Here is an 18,250-nt window from a genome sequence, read left to right on the forward strand (position 1 = left end):
AGAATTACGCCAGGTATATGAACTGGGGGGTGTGACGCTGTGAGTTTTTTTTTGTTGTTGTTTTGTTTTGTTTTTAGGTTGATGATGAAGTAGGCTTACACACTCCTCGCAAATTGCCTCACCCTATGTCATCATATCTCTCGCACGTATACCTGCGCGCGCACACGGTCGTCTCCCGACTGCGTTAACCTGCCAAAAAAAAAGAAGCCAACTTTTCCAACAAGGCAGTTTAGTTCAAATTCACACCATGTTCTCAGGCTATCATTATCTCCATTGTGCCACTTTTGCCAGCCCCCTGAAGCTGAAAGCGGAGAGGGTCGGGCAGGCCCTGGCTCGGCCGCGTCGGAATGTAACGAAGCTGGAGGCGGCGCGTTTCCTCTTCCTTTCGGTTTCCACCGCACGCGCCGCCTCTCCGGCGCACTTGCGCAAAAGCAGAGAGAGCTGCGGAAAGTCTGTGCGTCTAGTTTTCTCACCCCCGCTACGAGCAGCGAGGGGGGGGGGCGCGTCGGTGAGGAGGCGAGAGGGAAACCCATGACTTCCGCATTTTTCCTCTGTGTATGAAACGGAGCGCTCGCTGGGTCTACAGTAGGCTACACTATAAAAAGCCACTATGGTGCTTACATTCGCGACATTCATCTCAAGACCCCGACTGGGCTGCATGATATCCGGAGGACTATCTAGTGGAGGTAAACCACCGAACAACTGGAGCTGTGCAGCCCCCAAGCTTGTGAGCTTCTCATACGCCGAACCCCACAACTGGACGGTGTGGACACTCTCCCCGACGGTCAGACACCCTGCCGACCATCGATGGAACACCAAAAAACAGACATGGACGTCGAGTCCCTGCGGAGGAGCGGCCGCCGCGGCAGCTGCCTGGACGCCTGTCTCGTCATGTCCGTCGCTTTTCTGTTTGCAGCGGTGACAGCTGTGGCTGCCGGCGGAGCGATGGTCGCGATGGACCTGCAGTCCAAAGTGAAACCGCCGCTTCAGCCGCTTGAGTATGAGAAGTCACAGTTGGCAGGACCCACTGTTTACCCAAGATACAAGGTAAACACGTTTCTCCTATTATGTGCAGTAACTCGGTAAAATTAGCTTTTTTCTTTTTCTGGTCTGACCAATGTCCTCTGCACATTTTAATCCACTTCATCTTTTCTGTTTTATCAACAGATGCAGAATTTTGCCTACCTGAAAGCCAATTCAAGTAAGTCTACTTTAATTTGCTAAATACACGCATGTAACATAAAGTCTCCTCATGAATGTTTAAGGACAGATTTGAAAAATGATGCAAAAAAGATGTAGAGTAGGTGCCTTGCTTTAGGGCCATAAAATAGCTTAGTTCCCTGGCTTTTTTCTCCTCCAAGGACACATGAGTCCTTTCCAAGATCCTTCATCTGCAACAATAAGATGACATCGAAGAGTTGTTCTATAGTTCCTATCTGTGCCAAATCAGATTCAGACTTAAGGCTAGTCAACAACAGAAAAGAATGTAACTGATAAGCCTTTTATTGCACTCTGTAAACATCATCTAAATTAAATGTGCTTGTCTCCTCCTGCAGGTGAGTTGAAGAACTCCACCATGCACTGGGCTCCAGTCTACTATGGTGCTGGTATGTCTGTAGGGAGCAACTTCTTGTTTAATCCAGAGCAACAGTCGCTGAAGCCAGAACGGTCAGGGATGTACTTCATGTACATCGATCTGAACTTCACCTGCACCTACACGTGCGAGGCAGGCCTCCTCAGCGTAAGTGTGGGCAGTAAGCTCACCTGCGAGGTGGAGCTTCCAGTTTCGAACAGTTCAACACCTGTGAGCAAGAAGTGCTGGGCTGTGACCCAGATGGATGGGGAGAAACTGTTTACCCAGATGACAGTACCAGAAAAAGGACTGCAGCACTGGAAACTGACGCTGGAGACCTCAGGATTCGGGATGTTCCTCGTGGACTAATATGGACATTGTAGTGCTACTAACGTCATCCAGATAAAGATGTGCTCAGGACCTGTGGGTCGTACCTAAAGAACAACACTGCTTGTGTTTTCTTCAAGTCGAAGCAGGTGAAATGGGCAGGCGCTGGCACCATTTTCAAGACTAAAGGTGTAAGACGATGCATCTTAGCAGGATTTTAAGATGGGATCTCAGGAGAAGTTGCAGTTATGATAATGCAAACAGCGCATGGAAAAGAGCTGACACTCATCTCATTCTATGTCAGTATGAAAATGTTACTCTGTATGTGCTATATTTATTTGGTGATATTGAACTATTTATGTACTGTATGTAATATTTATAATAGTGTTGCTACTTTTTATAGAAATGTTATTGTCATGTAGATACCACTACATTAGTGTTGATGTGCAATACACTGCATTTTTAAGCAGCCTACATTGGGTTACATGTGACTTTATAGCTCTTTTTTTTAAAAATAAAAATCTGCGAGCATAAGGTTGAGGCTTATAAAAAAGGTATGATCATAATTCTGTTCCAAAACCCAAACAAGGACTTCAGGGACCTCATTTAATTTTACTGTAGTTAAGTGGAGTCATTAAATCATTTCTGAGAAAGGATGAGTAACAGTATTGAGTAAGACTATGCACTTAAAATAACTTTTGTAGCAACAAGGACCAACAGAAATGACCCCATTTCTGAAAACATGACCTGAATTACTAAAATATCTTTTATATGTGCGCTGAATTGAGAAAATGTTTTATAAGTCCTATGGACAAACTAGACATGGTTGAATGTATTGTATTGTAATCCATATTAAACATGGACATAAACAGAGATACACCGACTTCATTTTTGTGTGAAAAGTAGAAAATGACGAGTGTGAAAGTGATTGTGACAAAGTTACAAATGGAATTTATGAAAAGTTTATAGGTAAGGGAAAGTTCCCTCCAGTTACGCAGCCAATACCGGGAACTGGATGTAAAGAACTTCCTGTTTATTTACCATACAGTGTGGTTTAGAAAAAAAAAAAACTATGTAGGCCAGCAAACAAACTCAAAATAATTATACCTCCTGTATTACATATACCGAAGAGTGAAAATTAATGTTATCTGCTATTACGATATATCACTTAGGGTTTTCATATTGTCAGGGCACACATGAAGCAGAGGACACACTGAAATATTTGAGTCTAAAAGGAAATGCTGAACGCGATTTGAAAAAATATTATTAGTTTAATTTGATCATAACTTTTGGGGAGAAGCCCCAGTGACAAAAAATGTCCCAAATCAATACATTAATTTTTACAAGTCCTTTTCTGACTGCGTTTATGGTGTCTGTGTGCGTATGTGTGTGTGTGTGTTTTTCTGCTCTTCCTCTTTATTTTTTTATGGCCACTTACTCTTAAAAACTATTGATTCCCAAAATGAATCAATGTACACATCAGTGGCGTGAGATGTATTTAGATACTTTTCTTGCAGTGGATATAATCAATATTTTGATAATAGCAATGTATTAAATATCAAAGTAAAAGGGCTCACACATTGTGATGAACCTACGGAGAATTATCACTCAAATCTGCAACTTTATGGAGCTTTATTGTGAGCATTAGCTCATTGCTTAGCTCTTCAGCCTGCAACTTGCATTGTTTTTATTCACTATTATTCACTCACTGTTCTCATATCGTTTTCAGGCATAGCAGGCAGTTGTTTTCAATGAACAGGTACTAAAAACCCACTGTCCACCTCCGGATCCGCATCAAACAGCAGACAGACAAAGGTAGAGACTAGCTGGTGAACACAGTGGAGCATTCAGCAGCTGAAGAGCCCGATGTTTCTCTGAGGAGTTGGTAGAGACCATGCTATTCAACTGATCTACACGTGGTGGTAATGTTAAAAGAAACAAAGCAATGCACCGGCAAAGGCAGGAAAGAACAAGACTCCCGCCTAGTAAACATGCATGTAAACAATGTACCATTTAAGATACTGAAAGATCTGCCTTGTAAATGTTTTATGAAGAAGGAAACGCATTCAGCCTGCTTGTTTGGCCTCAAGAATACACACTTTGGTAAGTAACACTGAATGTAAGCATAACTTTTGTTTGTTCACAAGCAGCCACAGTGCATTTAAAATTCTGCATTCTTTACACCCATGTTAACTTGCTGGAACTCCTCTTTTTGCTGTTTTTGTTCGCGCATTAATACACATCTTGGCTCGTTATCCTTGTGCGCCCAACAACCTCCATAGCACTACCAGAGGTAAAAAACTCCACAGGGAACCTTTTAATGTCACAAGTATAAGTACTCACTATGCAAAACAGCCCATTTGAGAGTGTATTTATTATGTAGATGATAAATATATTTTCTTATTATTACTGATGCATTTATGTGTAAGCAGCCTTTTAATGTTGCAGCTTGGTCAGGTTGGAGCCGATTTGAAGCGTTTTATACAGTACATTGTTGCAAGAGTGTTATCTTGATTGTATGTTTGTTTCACTCAGATGCACAGATGTTTATCCACCTCTCAGAACAGGAAATGACCCCAATATCTCTGTGGCATCCGAGGTCAGTGTTTCCACTTAAACAACTTAAAACAGTCTCAGTGGTCATATTTAGTTACCTGTCTGTCTACCTGAATTCACAGTTTGCTGCGGTTTGTTCCGCTTCGCTTATTTTGCCTCTCTTTCCACCCTAATTCCCTGACAGAATCCCTTATTTGCTGCCGAACTCTCCTTTACTTAACATCTCTGTACCTCTACATGTCTTTTTTCCATTTGACACTGTTGCAGTGTCTGTAAAACGTTCCCCTGTACACTATGAGAAGAGCTGAATCAGCTACACCAACCTCAGCACATCAGTACTCTTACCTCCTTTCATTCTCTCCTGAGTGCGTCCTTTCTCAACCACATCCTGCTCTTCACACACACACACACACATATTGCTTTGCATGTGTTCGTATACAATGCATATCTATAGATCTTTAACTGTGTTATGTGGGTTGCATATCTGTGGTTTGTCTCAGTGTGCTATAGGTATCCAAGCCCGTTCCAGTTTTCTTGTCTGTTTGCACAGTTTAATTTGTGAAAAATCAGTGTGACTGTTTTATTTTATCACTGATTATCTAATAAAAACTTTTTTTCTCATTAAGTTTGTTATCTGTCTGAGTTGTGGTCTTATGAGGAATTGATGCCGCCTTACATTTGTGTTTGATAAGAAACAGTATTTATTTTTATTTGCATGACAAAATATGTAACAAATTATCAAATAGGATTATAGAATCTGAATATCAGATACTTTTGTGATATCACAACTATCTGTTGCTTTTTCATAAGTAATATATTCAAGTACAGTGTATATTAGATTATATATATTGTATATATTAGATATATCAAACTTACCACAATATATGGTTTAAATTAACACACACAGACATAGAATCTGATCACAAAGTGGGCCAGACGTATTTCTACTGTACATGTTTCTAAGGAAATAGCATGAAGGCCCCCATGAAGTTGTCCGCAAGTCCTGGACGAATCTTATGTATATCCTCCAATGTGACAAAAATTTTATCTCCTCTCTGTAAGTGGAAAATCCCAGCCAGGAAACTGTTCCACAGATCATCCCCATCTGAAGGTTTTGGAGTCCGGCAGTGAAAACTACAGGAATCATGCCAGAGATATCACAAAACAAAGTCACTTCACCGTAATGAAGACTGGATATGTGCAACAACAGAGGAAGGAAGTAAGGAGTGGTACACTGACTAACCTTTTTGATTTCATAAGTTCTATAGATTTGTCATAGGCTCGGGTGTCTTTCATGACCTTGTGCTGGATGAGTGAACACACCACTCCAGAATTCATTTGCAATTTGGAGTAGAGATAGTAGTAACCTTCCTTTTCTACCAACAATCGGCCTTTGTTGTAGCTCATGTTGTGGGTGATGGCTTCGCCACCCTCATGTATCCACTGCACCACATTGTTCTCCCCTACAGGATTATTGGAGCCTGAGATAAAGAAGGGATTAAAAAAAAAAAGTTTGAACAAGGAAAATGAAAAAGGTGAGTTAACTTCAACCATTAAGGTCATATACAATATTTAGGTTTGAGTGTTCAGAGGGCTCTGACCCATCAGGTGAGCAAAGGGCCTGTGTTGGATCTGTTCCGGGTGTGGTCGCTCGCTGGGCATCTCTGTTCAAGAAAGCACGGTCAGATCAATCAGTAATGCAACCAATCAATCAATATAAAACCCCCACATCTGAATTTACATGGGAGATTTTGCATACCTTATGCATTCAAGTCAGCTTAGTTGTTGACAGTTTGTAGAGATAAAAGATGAATATATCTATCACATATGTGTGACTTTTCTTCACAGAGAGCCACCTATGTACAACATGAGCAAATTATGATAACAGAGAGCAACTCAATACCTTTAGATCCCACCCGAGTCATTATGGTGCCACCCTGAAACAGAAAAAAAGAGTTAAAACTCACAAAGCCAACACACGCAATGCAGTGTGACAGTATAGCCCAAGATTCAGTACCCAAAGATACGCTTACCTGCTGGCCAGATGTTTTGGGATTGGACATGTTCTGGTAGAGAGGATGAGACCTATAGACGGAAAAGGCCTGCGGTGAGAGGAAGAAAAAAAAAAGAGAGTGAGAAATGAACACATGGGTGGTTAACAAAACCTGTATGTGTTTGCAAACAAGGTGTCACAAGTTCAGGAGCATGTAAGGACAGGAAGTATCCCGCCTCGTGGGGATGAATAAAAATGTAGAGATAGAGATATGGAAATGTGAAGTGGTCCAACCCTTCACTGTAGATACAAGCAGATTTTTCTAAAAATTAAAATTAATTATCGCTGTGGTGGCAAACAAACCACAGTTTTTCTAAAATTTATTCATATACCGTGATAAAGGCCTCAGATTTAATTCATAATGCAAATAAAAACAAAATTATAAACATAACTTAATGGCACATGCCAACTTTCTCTCCTTCAGCTGCCTGTTGTTTATTTTGGATTGAGAAATCCAGCAGCCGATAAAGGGACTAGGGTCATTTTTGTTATTCATCTCTTAACTAGCCTGTGTTTCTCTAAATGAGCTCTCAGGTTTGATTTTTGACTGCAGTGCATATTAGGACTCTATGAAATAATAGAGGCAGGTGTGAATAAACAGCTTTATGAAACCATCTTAGAAAAGTGAAGTTGTATTGTGGGTTTGCACATGAGAGAGAAAGGAAAGGGAAGTAGAACTAGAGAAAGAGTCTATTTGACATATTTGTCATTATCAACTTGAAAGTTTTAGAGTATTGATGACTCAAGCACATATATGTTTTGTTGTCTGCTAGCGAGTCAGGTTATGACGTAGAGGGAAATAGGGAAATTTTAGAAAACAAAAGGAATTTCGAAGCACTCCAAGCCCTGGGCAGGTAGACAGACAGACACACAATCACATGCAGACATCAGCCTTACCTCAGTTTTTTCGTATAGACGGTAGATGAAAAACCCCTGTACGACAAGTCCCAACATGGTAAGTCCCATCAGCAGGAGAAGAAACCTGTGGCCTACTCTCGCCCACCGGGGTTTCTTCTTGCTGGGCATGTGGACGTAGCTTGAGTGACTGTCCACCACAAACACCTGGGGGCAAGTACCCATGCCGCCCTCTGCCATCACGCTCTACCTGGGACGCTGGGGCTAAAGTTCAAAGGGCCTGATGTGGCGAAGAAACCGATACTGACAGAGACAGGGTTAGGGCTAGGTAGAGCAAAGAAACAGGGAACAGAAAGACAGAGAGACAAAAAAAAGGCCGGCAGTGGGAGAGACGAGAGAAACAAAGAAATAACTGACAGAAACAGAATGAGAGAAAGACATGAGACATAGAGAAATAGCCTCAGACGTTTTGTTTACGCTGTTTACAGTGCAATGCAACCTGCTTCTGGGAATCAAAGTGGGTTCTACATACTCTAACTAATGCAAGCACACAAGAAAAGACAGCTGTGGCAGCTCATGTGAATCAAAAAGAAATAACCTATTCTTACATTTTGGTCTAGGTAGTTTAAAGGAGATTACCTCAGATTAAAATGTGCACAAGATGGTCCTCCACAGCTCAGTCAACCATGCAGCAGCACAGGGTTGTTTTCACACATTCCTTTGAAGCTCCTTTGGGATATGATGGCAAAAATGTTCTTAAACACTTGTTAAAAAATGAAAATAAAATGAACAATGTTGTCTAAAATATCACTGTATGTTTACAATTCTCTAGATGTCTCCCCTTTTGAGAAAAAAAATAATCCTCTGTCTGCATCAAGTACAGATTTCAGTAGTCCTCCCTCACCTCGTGTTTGTTCGCCTGCTGTCAGCTGTCACTAATATTGCTTTTCAAGCAAGTCAATGTAAGAAGGAAATGAAGATGACATGGGGAAGAGGCAGAGAGAGAGAGTGAGTAGTGTGCATGCGAGCGTGTGCGTGTGGACACTCCCTAAGACTACTGAATATAGTTATCGTCCCTCAGCTGACACTTCCTTTTCTCTGTCTTCAGTTTCTCACTATTTGTGTCTCATTTTCTGTTGAACACTTCTGGTTTGTTTTCTCGGTGTAGCTACTTTTTTTGGGTCTGATTTTGGGAAGCTTGCACAGTCACTTTTTCTAGCAGAGCCATCCAGAGTGATGTTAAACTCGGTCTTTGTGTGTGAGGAGATTTCTGTGGAGGCTGAGTTGGGGGTTAAAGTATTAAATTCAGACCAGTACTTTTGGCTACGACTGACTGCTGCTACCACAGCCTTGCGCTATCACCCATAGTCCAATTCATCTGTGCTTTAATGCAATAAAGCATTAGCATTAGTATGACACTTAGAAAGCCCCTTCCCAGACTTTCAGGCCACTGCTTTCTCACATCTTTACCTATATAAATGTTTCAGGAGATGCATTAACAACTTGTTGCTTTCATTTTAATTTTGAGGAACTCGTATTGGTTATCTAATTTCAGCTAAGCAACCTGCAGTGATTGAAGATGACTGATGCGTTGCAGATGATTGGAGACAGTGAAGCAGACTGCAGCTCAAGTGAAAGGCCTAATGTAGCATCACCTTTTTTTTAATAAAAACTTTTCCTCCCACGCTTACTGTCTTTACTTTGTTCTAGAGTTGTTACCTTTTTAGTATTTCCGTCCTCTCCCTTTTTTATTATGAGTGATTTATCGATACTTGTTTTCTGTTTTAAGGAACAGTGTGTTTTTGCCTGATTTGTTATGCTTACAACAGCCCGCCAATGAAATTCCATTTTATGTATGTGCGGACAGCTGAGTAGAAGTACTGTATGTGAATATTGATATTGTATGTTTTCTTCTTTTTCTCTTTTGTTTAAATGCTGTGTCAAATGTATTGATGATCCAGTAAAGCATTTGAACCATAAAAAGGGATGATTCATTCTTTGTTCTTCATGAAACATTTTTCTCCTTTGTCGTAGGAGGGGACAGTTTGAAAAGAGAAGCTCCGTATGTTAAAACTACACTACATACACTCTGTCTTACTTGTTACCCAGGCATACACATACACACACTATAAATACTTCAAACACACACACACGTGCGCACACACACACACACGCACGCACACACGCACACACACACACATACACACACACACACGTACACACACACACACACACACATACACACACACACAAAAATGCGCACTGTGTTCAGTGCAGATAAAGAGGAGATAGGACAGATGGAAGTTCCACAGTAGTGGTGGGCCTGAGCGTGGTGGTTGCTTGTTAAATACAAAGTTATTGAGGAATACATGGACCCGGCCATGGAGCCCCAGAGGAGACAGTTGTTGTGTAAGTGATTACAAGAATAAAAAAATCATTAAGTATTTATTTGAGTCACAACAATTATAGGAATATTTATGGAAAATGTCAAAATTATTAAAAAACAGAATTCTAGGAAACTTGGATTTCCCCATATACTGGCTATTAATATTTTTTTCATTTCTTTACTTTCAGTGAAATCATTAGCTGTTCCTTATTTTTGCCATATAGCATTTCCGATATTGCGATTCCCATTTTACACACATTCCCCTGATCCCCCCCTGACCTTTTCTTATTTTCTTCCCATTTTCCCATTTTCTTTCTTTATTTATATGATAATGAGAATGATTTGTCTGTGGCATAGATTTGTTTTAGTCTGTGGGTGTCTAACATTAGTACAAAAGGTCTGAAGACTAGAACAACAGAAAGAAGACACTGGTGTACCAGTGATGACTGAATTCTATGAACAGGACCAGACTTGTGGTATTGTATGTTGTGGCTTCTCTCTTCTGATTGTGCAGTACAATTTAATTCAAAAAACATCAACGCTCTCTGTGTATTATTTTTTCTTCTGTTCATAGACAGCCTTATACAGAAAATTCCACAACATTTCATGCTGAATGACAATCTAGTACAGATTCATTACTCACATTTTTAAGTCACAGCAGGGCAGACACATCTGCATGTAACACATTTAATGAACCATAGATTTTATTTAGGTGTCAGCAGGCATGCATTGACAGTTACAGTGACTATTGTTAAGGCTTGCTAATTAGCCTGCCTGAAACAAACCTAGTAATCGTTTTATTATTATTATTATTATTATGATTATATGTTCATTGATTTGATGTGATTGTCATGTGCTGCTGTGCTGTAACTCAATTATTGTTACATTAATTAGAAATTAATAACTTTATGTTTTAGGGCCGCAGCTACCACTGAGGACACCAAGGTCATGACCTCAATTTTTTTTTTCAAGGAATTTGTGAATTTTAAGGACATTGAATTTACAAATAGTTGTCGTTAAAAAAATTACCGGAAAAAATGACATTTTAAACGTGAATGAACCGAAATCCACCTTAAGAAAAACATTTCAGGACGGTTGGTGGTCTGCAGGAGGTAGTGCAAGGTGCTGGTGTGAGAGTTATTGTATACACCCATTACCTCAAAATCCTGCCTATGGCTCTGGTCCTTTTCAAAAGATTAAAATATCTCACTTACTTGTTGAGCTTGACAGTTTATTCTGGACCCTCGAAACAGCAGTTGTCAAGAAAACGTCACAAATAGTGTTATTCCACAACCAACAATTATTTTCATTGTCCATATATCAGACATTTGTTTTCTTTAATAATCAATTGATTGTTCAATGTATAAAATGTAAAGAAAAAATAGTGAAAAAAAGCCCATCATTACTGTTGAGCCACAGGAGTAGCATACCAGATTTAAATGGCGTCTGCTGTCAGGAAATGGTATATGTCAGCTTTTAAAAATGGCTTAAACAATTGTTGAGTTATCAAACTGTTGGCAATTAATTTTCTCTCAATTGACTAATCAGTTAATCCAGTAATCTGTTCTGCTTCAAAGTACTGGTTGGTGTCTGCTTGACTGGGAAAATAATGAAACTGTGATGTATAGAGAGGGCCAGTAGGGGCCCAACACAAAAATGGTTTGCCCCGGGGAACCTTAAGAGGTTAAACCAGCCATGCACACTGTATTATCTATATTTATGTTCTCAGCTTTACTTTTGGCGTATGTGGCCTGATTATTGTGGTCGCCCAGTAAGTACTGTTATGATGGCGCGGGCTGAAGCCCTCAGCTCTGCAGTGATTGGAGGAGGATTGCTACTCTTCCTCCTCTGATTGGTCCACAGCACTAGCCAATTCGGGGGGCCCCCCATCCAATCACAACATCGCAAAGTTCTGATGCGGAAGAGGGATGCGAAGGAGATGGCTGAACTTAGATAGCGCTGTGTCTGGGAATATCTTCACCATGGACCTTCTCCGGAGGAAAGAGGGGAGCGGGGGGCGGCTGCTTGTCCTCGCAGTCATTTTCGGGTGGTGTTTAGGGTCTGTGCGCTGTTTCGGGCAGAGCCAAGACAGCGAGTTCACGTTTCTGCTGCCACCCGGAAGGTCGGAGTGTTTCTTTCAAACAGCAATAAAGAATGGCACGATGGAGGTCGAGTATCAGGTAACAGAGTGTGTGTGTGTGTGTGTGTGTGTGTGTGTGTGTGTGTGTGTGTGTGCGTGTGCGTGCGCGCGTGTGCGTGTGCGTGCGTGGTCAGCAGACACAGTCACTCACTGTATCCACATGTTACAGGCCATCTGTCAGAAGATACAGGTGTACGACGTTAATGGCGGACCGTTACTGTCCTTCATTCCTGCAGCTAGCTTACACGCTGCTGGTACTCTTATACGCATTTTTTGATAGGCCAGCACTGCACTGCAGCTGTAAGCCAATGACGGCTCATATTCCTCCATTACCTGACAATGTGGAAGTTAACGTGAGGCAACTCATTCGTAACCATTCCATGTAGATAGCTCACATCTTCCAGAAAGGTTGAAAGACTGCGGTTAAAATCAACAACGTCAAGTCAAACTTTGACTATCTAGCACATTTTGTGCAAGACCGCAATAGATGTGCAAAAGTGCTTGACTTAGAAAGATCAGAGAGAAAAAAAAAATACTGTTCAGGAAATGAGACAATACACCTAATTATTTATAGTAAGTCAGAATGAGTCATTGTGTAAATGATTGGCTGCCTGCTTGCTGTATGTCTGAAAGGTAAGGAGACTGGTAGTCTCTGGTCACCCAGGAAGTTGAAGCCTTTAAGTGAGATCCTGGTCCTGGTCCTGGTCCTGGTCCTGGTCCTGCTCCTGGTCCTGCTCCTGGTCCGCCCAGGACAGTGTTGGAGGAACAGGAGGGGAAAAATGTCTGTTCTCTCAGGTTTATTAATATACATGTTAAAAATCCTTAAATATCAAGCACTGAATGATAAAGACAGTAACTAATGTAGATTTAGTCCCACCCTCATTAGAGTAATTTAAGTCAATGATAATCAATAATTGATTAGTCAGTTATCCTAATTTCAGGTACAGCTAATTGCTTCAGCTTTAATACTGTCAAAACAGTGCAACAATATACAGTGACTTCAGAAAGTATTCAAACCATCAGTCTACACTCAGTAACCCATACTGACAAAATGAAAATGACAAATTTTTGCAAATTTATTAAAAAAATCAAAAACTGAAATCTCTCATTAACAAAAGTATTCAGACCCTTAATTCAGTCCTTTGTACTATCTTGGGTAAGTCTCTTCAAGGTTTGCACACCTGGGTTTGGGTAGTTTATCTCATTCTTCCTGACGGATCCTCTCAAGCTCCCGTCACATTGGATGAGAAGCATCTGTGAACTGCCATCTTCGGGTCTCTCCAAAGATGTTCTGTAGGGTTAAAGTCTGGGCTTTGACTGGTTCACCACTCCAGCATTGTCTTGGCTGTATGCTTCAGGTCATTGTGGTGCCGAAAGGTGAACTGTCGCCCCAGTCTTAGGTCACGTGCACTCTGGAGCCAGTTCTTCAAGGACCTCTCTGTATTTGGCAGCATTCATCCTTCCTGTCCGGTCTCCCTGTCCTTGCTGCTGTGAAGCCCCCCTCCTCACCCCCAATAACATGATGCTGCCACCACCACGCTTCGCCATAGGGATGGTATCAGCCAGGTGATGAGCAGAGTCTGGTGTTCGCTAGACATAGTGTTTGGAGATCTGACCAAGGCCCTTTTTACCCAGTTGATCAGGAGGGCCAACTCTAGAAAGAGTCCTGGTGGTTCCAAGCTTCTTCTGTTTTACAATTATTGAGGCCACTGTGCTCCTGGGAACACTCAAAGCTTCAGTTTTGTACCCTTTCCTGACCACAGCTTTAACGCAAAGGTCTACAGAGAGTCCTTGGACTTCATGGCTTTGTTTTAGTCCTGACATGCAGTGTGAATTGAGGGACCTTATACACACAGTTGTTAGTCTTTCTAAACTATGTCCAGTCCATTCAGTTTGCCACAGGTGGATTTAGCTGCCACAGCAAAGGGTCTGAATACTTTTTTAACTGAGAGATTTCAGTTTTTGATTTTTAATAAACTTGCCAAAATTTCTAAAAACAGTTTGTCATTATGGATTAGGGAGTTTAGACTGATGGGCAAAAGTGGCAATTTTATTCATTTAAAATTAAATCTATAGCACAATAAAGTGTGGAAAAACTGAAGGGGTCTGAATACTTTCCAAAGCCAGTGTAAGTGTGACTTTAAAACCATTGATTTACACAGAAACACATCTCATAATGTAAAATTCTACTAGACAGCAGTGTATTTGTTCAACAACCGTTGTTGAATGTCCTCTTACTTTGTACACACATTTTTTCTAAATATCTCAACTGTCACTATCTAACAAAATAAAATAAAATAGAAATAATGAAAAATAATCTCACAAAAAAAAAAAAGAAAATGTTGTATGCCTGCTGCTCAGTGTGTGTATGTATTTGTGTGTGTACATCCAGGTGATAGCAGGTGCTGGTATGGATGTTGACTTCACCATCCTCTCTCCAGAAGGCATCCGGCTCATCATCGAGTCTCGACGCTCTGATGGAGTCCACGTGTTAGTGCTACCTCACATTGGCCTTAGACCTGGATAATATTTCATATTTCAGCCGTGTTGGACTTGTCTGTTTGACTTTGACTGTATTTCCTCTTATTCCAGGGTGGAGCCTACAGAGGAGGGAGACTACCAAATCTGCTTTGACAACAGCTTCAGTCACTTCTCAGAGAAGATGGTTTTCTTTGAGATCATCATCGAGGGTCAAGGAGGGGATGTGGGTGGAGATAATGAGTGGGCAGGTTTAGAGGAGCCTGATGGGAGCCTGCTGGAGTACAAGCTGGAGGACATCCGGGTGAGATCCATATTTGTAGTCTAGAAATGAATTCAGAAAAAATGAAATCTATTTCACTGTGTCAGTTGACCTGTTGTTGGGAAAGATATGCTAAAACAATATCTCAATGACATCCAGGCGCAAAAAGGAGAGGTAACTGTAACAGTTTTTTTGTGTAGGTACAAACTACACATGAATAGTCTGAAGACAGCTTTTTCAGGATTAAATCGGCCCTTGCTCTTGTAATCAGCCAGATGATTGTTTTCTGCGTTTGTTCTTTAACTATTAAGCTACCTTGATAATTAAGCTGTTCAAAGGATAATGCCGGCATTATTCTCTATTTTTCTTAATGTCAACAAATCCCATGAAAACACCGAAACCAACAAATAACCGATCCTACTAACACATATTGTGTGTGGCTACACATGAATTTTATTCCCCTGTGCCACAGAGCTCCATTCTTGTCCAAAATCTATTAAATACACATCAGTGTGTCAAAGTGTTTCACCGTGTGACACAGTCATTCATTATATTGAACATATGTTCACTTTAAATGTAGTCATTTGACGTCAGTCCCACATACATGGTCCTGCTGCTGTAAATACTCACTAGATCACAAAATGTGTATTCATCCACGACTGAAAATAGTCCCCAACAAATGCACTAATAACTCCTTTGAGTTCTGTTTGTTAAAAACTACAGTGCCCAACTCTTTTATTAACCTATTTTGGAATCTGGGAAAAAAAACCCCAACACACTATCTCTTACCCATTTTTCTGTAATCTTCAGTAGGAACAAATGGCAGGGGAAGAGGGAAGATATTGTCAGACCAACTCAAGCACTGTTGGTTTTGGTCTGCTAATGGGATTTGCTGACAATAAGGAAACTACAGAATAACGTCAACCATAACCCTGAATATGTGCCCACTCCTTAACTGCTAACACCAGCTGGGAACATTAGCTCCTCTGCAGATCAGACTAGCTAAACCAAACCACAGCAGTGGTTTTTTCATGTGCAACCAGCACAGAAAATGAAGATGTATGCCGAATTCTCTTGAAAGGGGCAAGTTGTAGCGGTCAGCCATTAACAGCCAATGTTACCAAAGTCCTCAACAGAGAATGTGTTAACAATTGAGAACTCTGTGTACTTTTAAAGTCGTCTTGTGCATTAAGTCATTTTATTTTCTCTGTCTATTAGTCCCACGTCTCTCTCATAGCATCCATCGCTTGCTTAAATCCCTAAAACTCTCCTCACCATTTCCCCAGGAGTCCATGGACTCTCTGCACAAACGCTTGGAGCGCAGCCGTCACATGCAGACGGTGCTGCGGGCATTTGAGGCGCGGGACCGAAACCTTCTGGAAGATAACCTTTGGAGGGTCTCATTCTGGTCCTGTGCCAGTGTGCTGGTGATGCTGTGTGTGGCCCTTACACAGGTAAATAGAGTACTGTGGGGTAAATTTGGGGTATTCACATTTCGGAGGGTTTACAAGAACTTTGAATCAAAATACCCAACATCATGCTATCTGTCTGTTTACTCCTCCATTCCCAGGTCTACACTGTCCGTAAACTGTTTGAAGATAAGCGGAGGGTCTACACGTAGAGAAAACATTGTGCTGCATTACAGGACAGACTGGGAAGGAAAACACTCCCAACACAAGACGTTCAGCTGGTTACCCATTCAGATTATACTCTTTTACTTTGCATTTTGTTACATGAACACCAGCATTCAACATCATCTCTAGTGGATCTTTTTTCTTGTTTTCAATCAGCCTGCGAGCAATAATTAAATATTATTGCTGTAGATCATGAAGGGTAACCAGACAAGGAAGAGATGGAGGGAGTTGAAGTTGGTCATTTAATTTCATTTAGTGCCTTTAATGTAAAATCTTACCACAAACCAATGAGAGAATACATTTTTTAAAGACACGGCCTACATAGACAGAACAAAAAATGTTGTATAACCTGTAAAGGTCGGTTATACGACACAACTCAAAAACTGATCCACAATCTTCCTGGTTTGCCTGTTTACAAGGAATAACAATGTGCAATACTGTTGTTGGTGTATTTGTTCTTCCTGACAGTTTAAGATCCTGCCATTAAATTGGTGATTGGTCCAAATTTTACGTGGTTACAGAATAATTGATTTTTGGTTTCTTCGAGATGTAATGATTTCTTTTTATGTGCCAACATGTAAGTCATTGTTGACAAATAAGAATGTATGGCAAGAAACAGGGATGATTTACAGTGTGATTGCCAGTAACATAGAAGTGTCAGTACTCCTCCAGACACATATGTAGTACGTACACATGAATGTCAGTTCAGATATGCATCATGATAATTCAGTGTGAACATACAGATTGCTAGATGTGTGTTTCTGGACGATCAGACTTCCTTTTATTCTGATGTTGATGTTGTATTCTGATTCTGATTACTGTTGCAACAGAATGTGACAAATTGTTTGTACTCAGCCATGGATTGATTTTTTTTTTTTTTTTTTTTTTTTTACTATGAGCAGACTTTCATCACATGTTCTATAAAATAATTAAGATATTCAGGTTTTCTTGGGCGTCATTGATATTAATAAAATGCTTTTTATTTTTTTTATTTTTACATAGTAAAATCTTGGTTTGATGTGAGTTGTCTTTTTAGAATGAAAACCGACAGGGCTGAAAAATGAATAATCTTTATAAATGTGTTCTGTGATGACTTGAATAGTCACTGTAAATAGTACAATAAAGCAAAAACTCTACCGCAAAGTTCTGTCTTAAAAGCAGTTTTCAGTTTTCTGTCATGTTTCATGATCAAGTTACAGCTTATCATGTCATGCAGCACAGTTTTAAACTCAGACAACAAATTTATTTGATCATTTTTTTGTGTCTTATATTTTTTAAATGACATAATGCAGCTTATCTCTCTATATTCCCCAGAGCCACGCGGAGGACGCAACCAGGAGTGACCAACATGTACAGATGTACAGATTTATTTTTGCAGATGTTGTTCCCCCAAATGTCTGACCTTATCAAAAACTTAATACAGCCATTTACAAAAACAACTTTGATATTGTGACGGTCAGTCGAAGTTGGTGTAAGGTTAAATATCATGTAATTTTTGATGACATGCTTAGAGAATCAGCATGAATTAACTGCACTTGATGCTATTTAGTATTAGTATTAGTAACACTGATTTACCACATTGCCAAGTTACGACATTGATGCATTTCTGCTTCATCATGCGTTGTAAAGTGAAAAGCGTGGTTGCCAGAAAAGTGCTCACGAGAAATTAAAACAGGTCATGATATGTAATATAAAAAGAAGGAAGGGAGTAGCTGGTGTGTAAATTACTTTATTCTTTAGTCTTGAAGCAAGAGGATATAACACCATCTTGTACTGTATGTACATGAGAACCATGCTTTTCGTTGAGTTTGTTTCAAGATGCAGTGTATTGATCTTTAAACTTGGCACAGAGATTTTTTTTCTATTTAATTCTAGTTGCTCAGGGTTGACAGACATTTCAAGTGAGGAACCAAACTGATGACAAAAAGTATTTAGAGAGTATTTATAGGCAAAGAGAAAAACATGATTGTTACACAGTATACATTA

At 40.3% G+C, this 18,250-nt stretch overlaps 3 protein-coding genes across 8 annotated transcripts; 2 read left to right on the top strand and 1 right to left on the bottom strand.

Moving 5' to 3' along the window:
• The first annotated feature begins 536 nt into the window (after positions 1-536).
• Positions 537-2,747, top strand: LOC120800437. Its single transcript, XM_040146541.1, has 3 exons — positions 537-1,047; positions 1,168-1,201; positions 1,557-2,747. Exons 1-3 carry the CDS (start codon positions 808-810, stop codon positions 1,940-1,942), a joined length of 660 nt encoding a protein of 219 aa, XP_040002475.1. The 5' UTR covers positions 537-807; the 3' UTR covers positions 1,943-2,747.
• Positions 2,748-5,204: 2,457 nt separating this feature from the next.
• On the bottom strand, positions 5,205-8,304 carry LOC120800519 (tumor necrosis factor ligand superfamily member 14-like). Of its 6 annotated transcripts, none has more exons than XM_040146676.1 (6): positions 8,269-8,304; positions 7,407-8,093; positions 6,360-6,558; positions 6,058-6,120; positions 5,700-5,937; positions 5,205-5,590 (listed from the first exon to the last, which is right to left on the bottom strand). In XM_040146676.1, exons 2-6 carry the CDS (start codon positions 7,602-7,604, stop codon positions 5,416-5,418), a joined length of 873 nt encoding a protein of 290 aa, XP_040002610.1. In that variant the 5' UTR covers positions 7,605-8,093; positions 8,269-8,304; the 3' UTR covers positions 5,205-5,415. The 6 variants fall into 6 exon arrangements, with proteins under 6 accessions (XP_040002610.1, XP_040002612.1, XP_040002615.1 ...); XM_040146678.1 differs by having other exon boundaries at positions 8,187-8,295; XM_040146681.1 differs by having other exon boundaries at positions 7,407-7,667; positions 8,004-8,295.
• A 3,336-nt stretch (positions 8,305-11,640) lies between these two features.
• Positions 11,641-17,398, top strand: tmed1b (transmembrane p24 trafficking protein 1b). Its single transcript, XM_040146683.1, has 5 exons — positions 11,641-11,930; positions 14,283-14,380; positions 14,483-14,672; positions 15,917-16,084; positions 16,201-17,398. The coding sequence occupies exons 1-5, from the start codon at positions 11,679-11,681 to the stop codon at positions 16,249-16,251; spliced, it is 759 nt and encodes a 252-aa protein (XP_040002617.1). The 5' UTR covers positions 11,641-11,678; the 3' UTR covers positions 16,252-17,398.
• The last annotated feature ends 852 nt before the right edge of the window (positions 17,399-18,250 follow it).

Source organism: Xiphias gladius, chromosome 15 (assembly GCF_016859285.1).
Source record: "Xiphias gladius isolate SHS-SW01 ecotype Sanya breed wild chromosome 15, ASM1685928v1, whole genome shotgun sequence".
NCBI lineage: Eukaryota > Metazoa > Chordata > Actinopteri > Istiophoriformes > Xiphiidae > Xiphias > Xiphias gladius.

Bases quoted from the DNA above. Each gene is read 5' to 3' on its own strand.
- LOC120800437 (XM_040146541.1), top strand. From the start codon at position 808: ATGGAACACCAAAAAACAGACATGGACGTCGAGTCCCTGCGGAGGAGC. The intron at 1,048-1,167 runs GTAAACACGTTT...TTTTATCAACAG, and splicing joins CTGTTTACCCAAGATACAAG to ATGCAGAATTTTGCCTACCT. The intron at 1,202-1,556 runs GTAAGTCTACTT...CTCCTCCTGCAG, and splicing joins CTACCTGAAAGCCAATTCAA to GTGAGTTGAAGAACTCCACC.
- LOC120800519 (XM_040146676.1), bottom strand. From the start codon at position 7,604: ATGGCAGAGGGCGGCATGGGTACTTGCCCCCAGGTGTTTGTGGTGGAC. The intron at 6,121-6,359 runs GTATTGAGTTGC...TTTCTTGAACAG, and splicing joins GACTCGGGTGGGATCTAAAG to AGATGCCCAGCGAGCGACCA. The intron at 5,938-6,057 runs GTCAGAGCCCTC...TCTTTATCTCAG, and splicing joins GCCCTTTGCTCACCTGATGG to GCTCCAATAATCCTGTAGGG.
- tmed1b (XM_040146683.1), top strand. From the start codon at position 11,679: ATGCGAAGGAGATGGCTGAACTTAGATAGCGCTGTGTCTGGGAATATC. The intron at 11,931-14,282 runs GTAACAGAGTGT...GTGTACATCCAG, and splicing joins CGATGGAGGTCGAGTATCAG to GTGATAGCAGGTGCTGGTAT. The intron at 16,085-16,200 runs GTAAATAGAGTA...CTCCATTCCCAG, and splicing joins TGTGTGTGGCCCTTACACAG to GTCTACACTGTCCGTAAACT.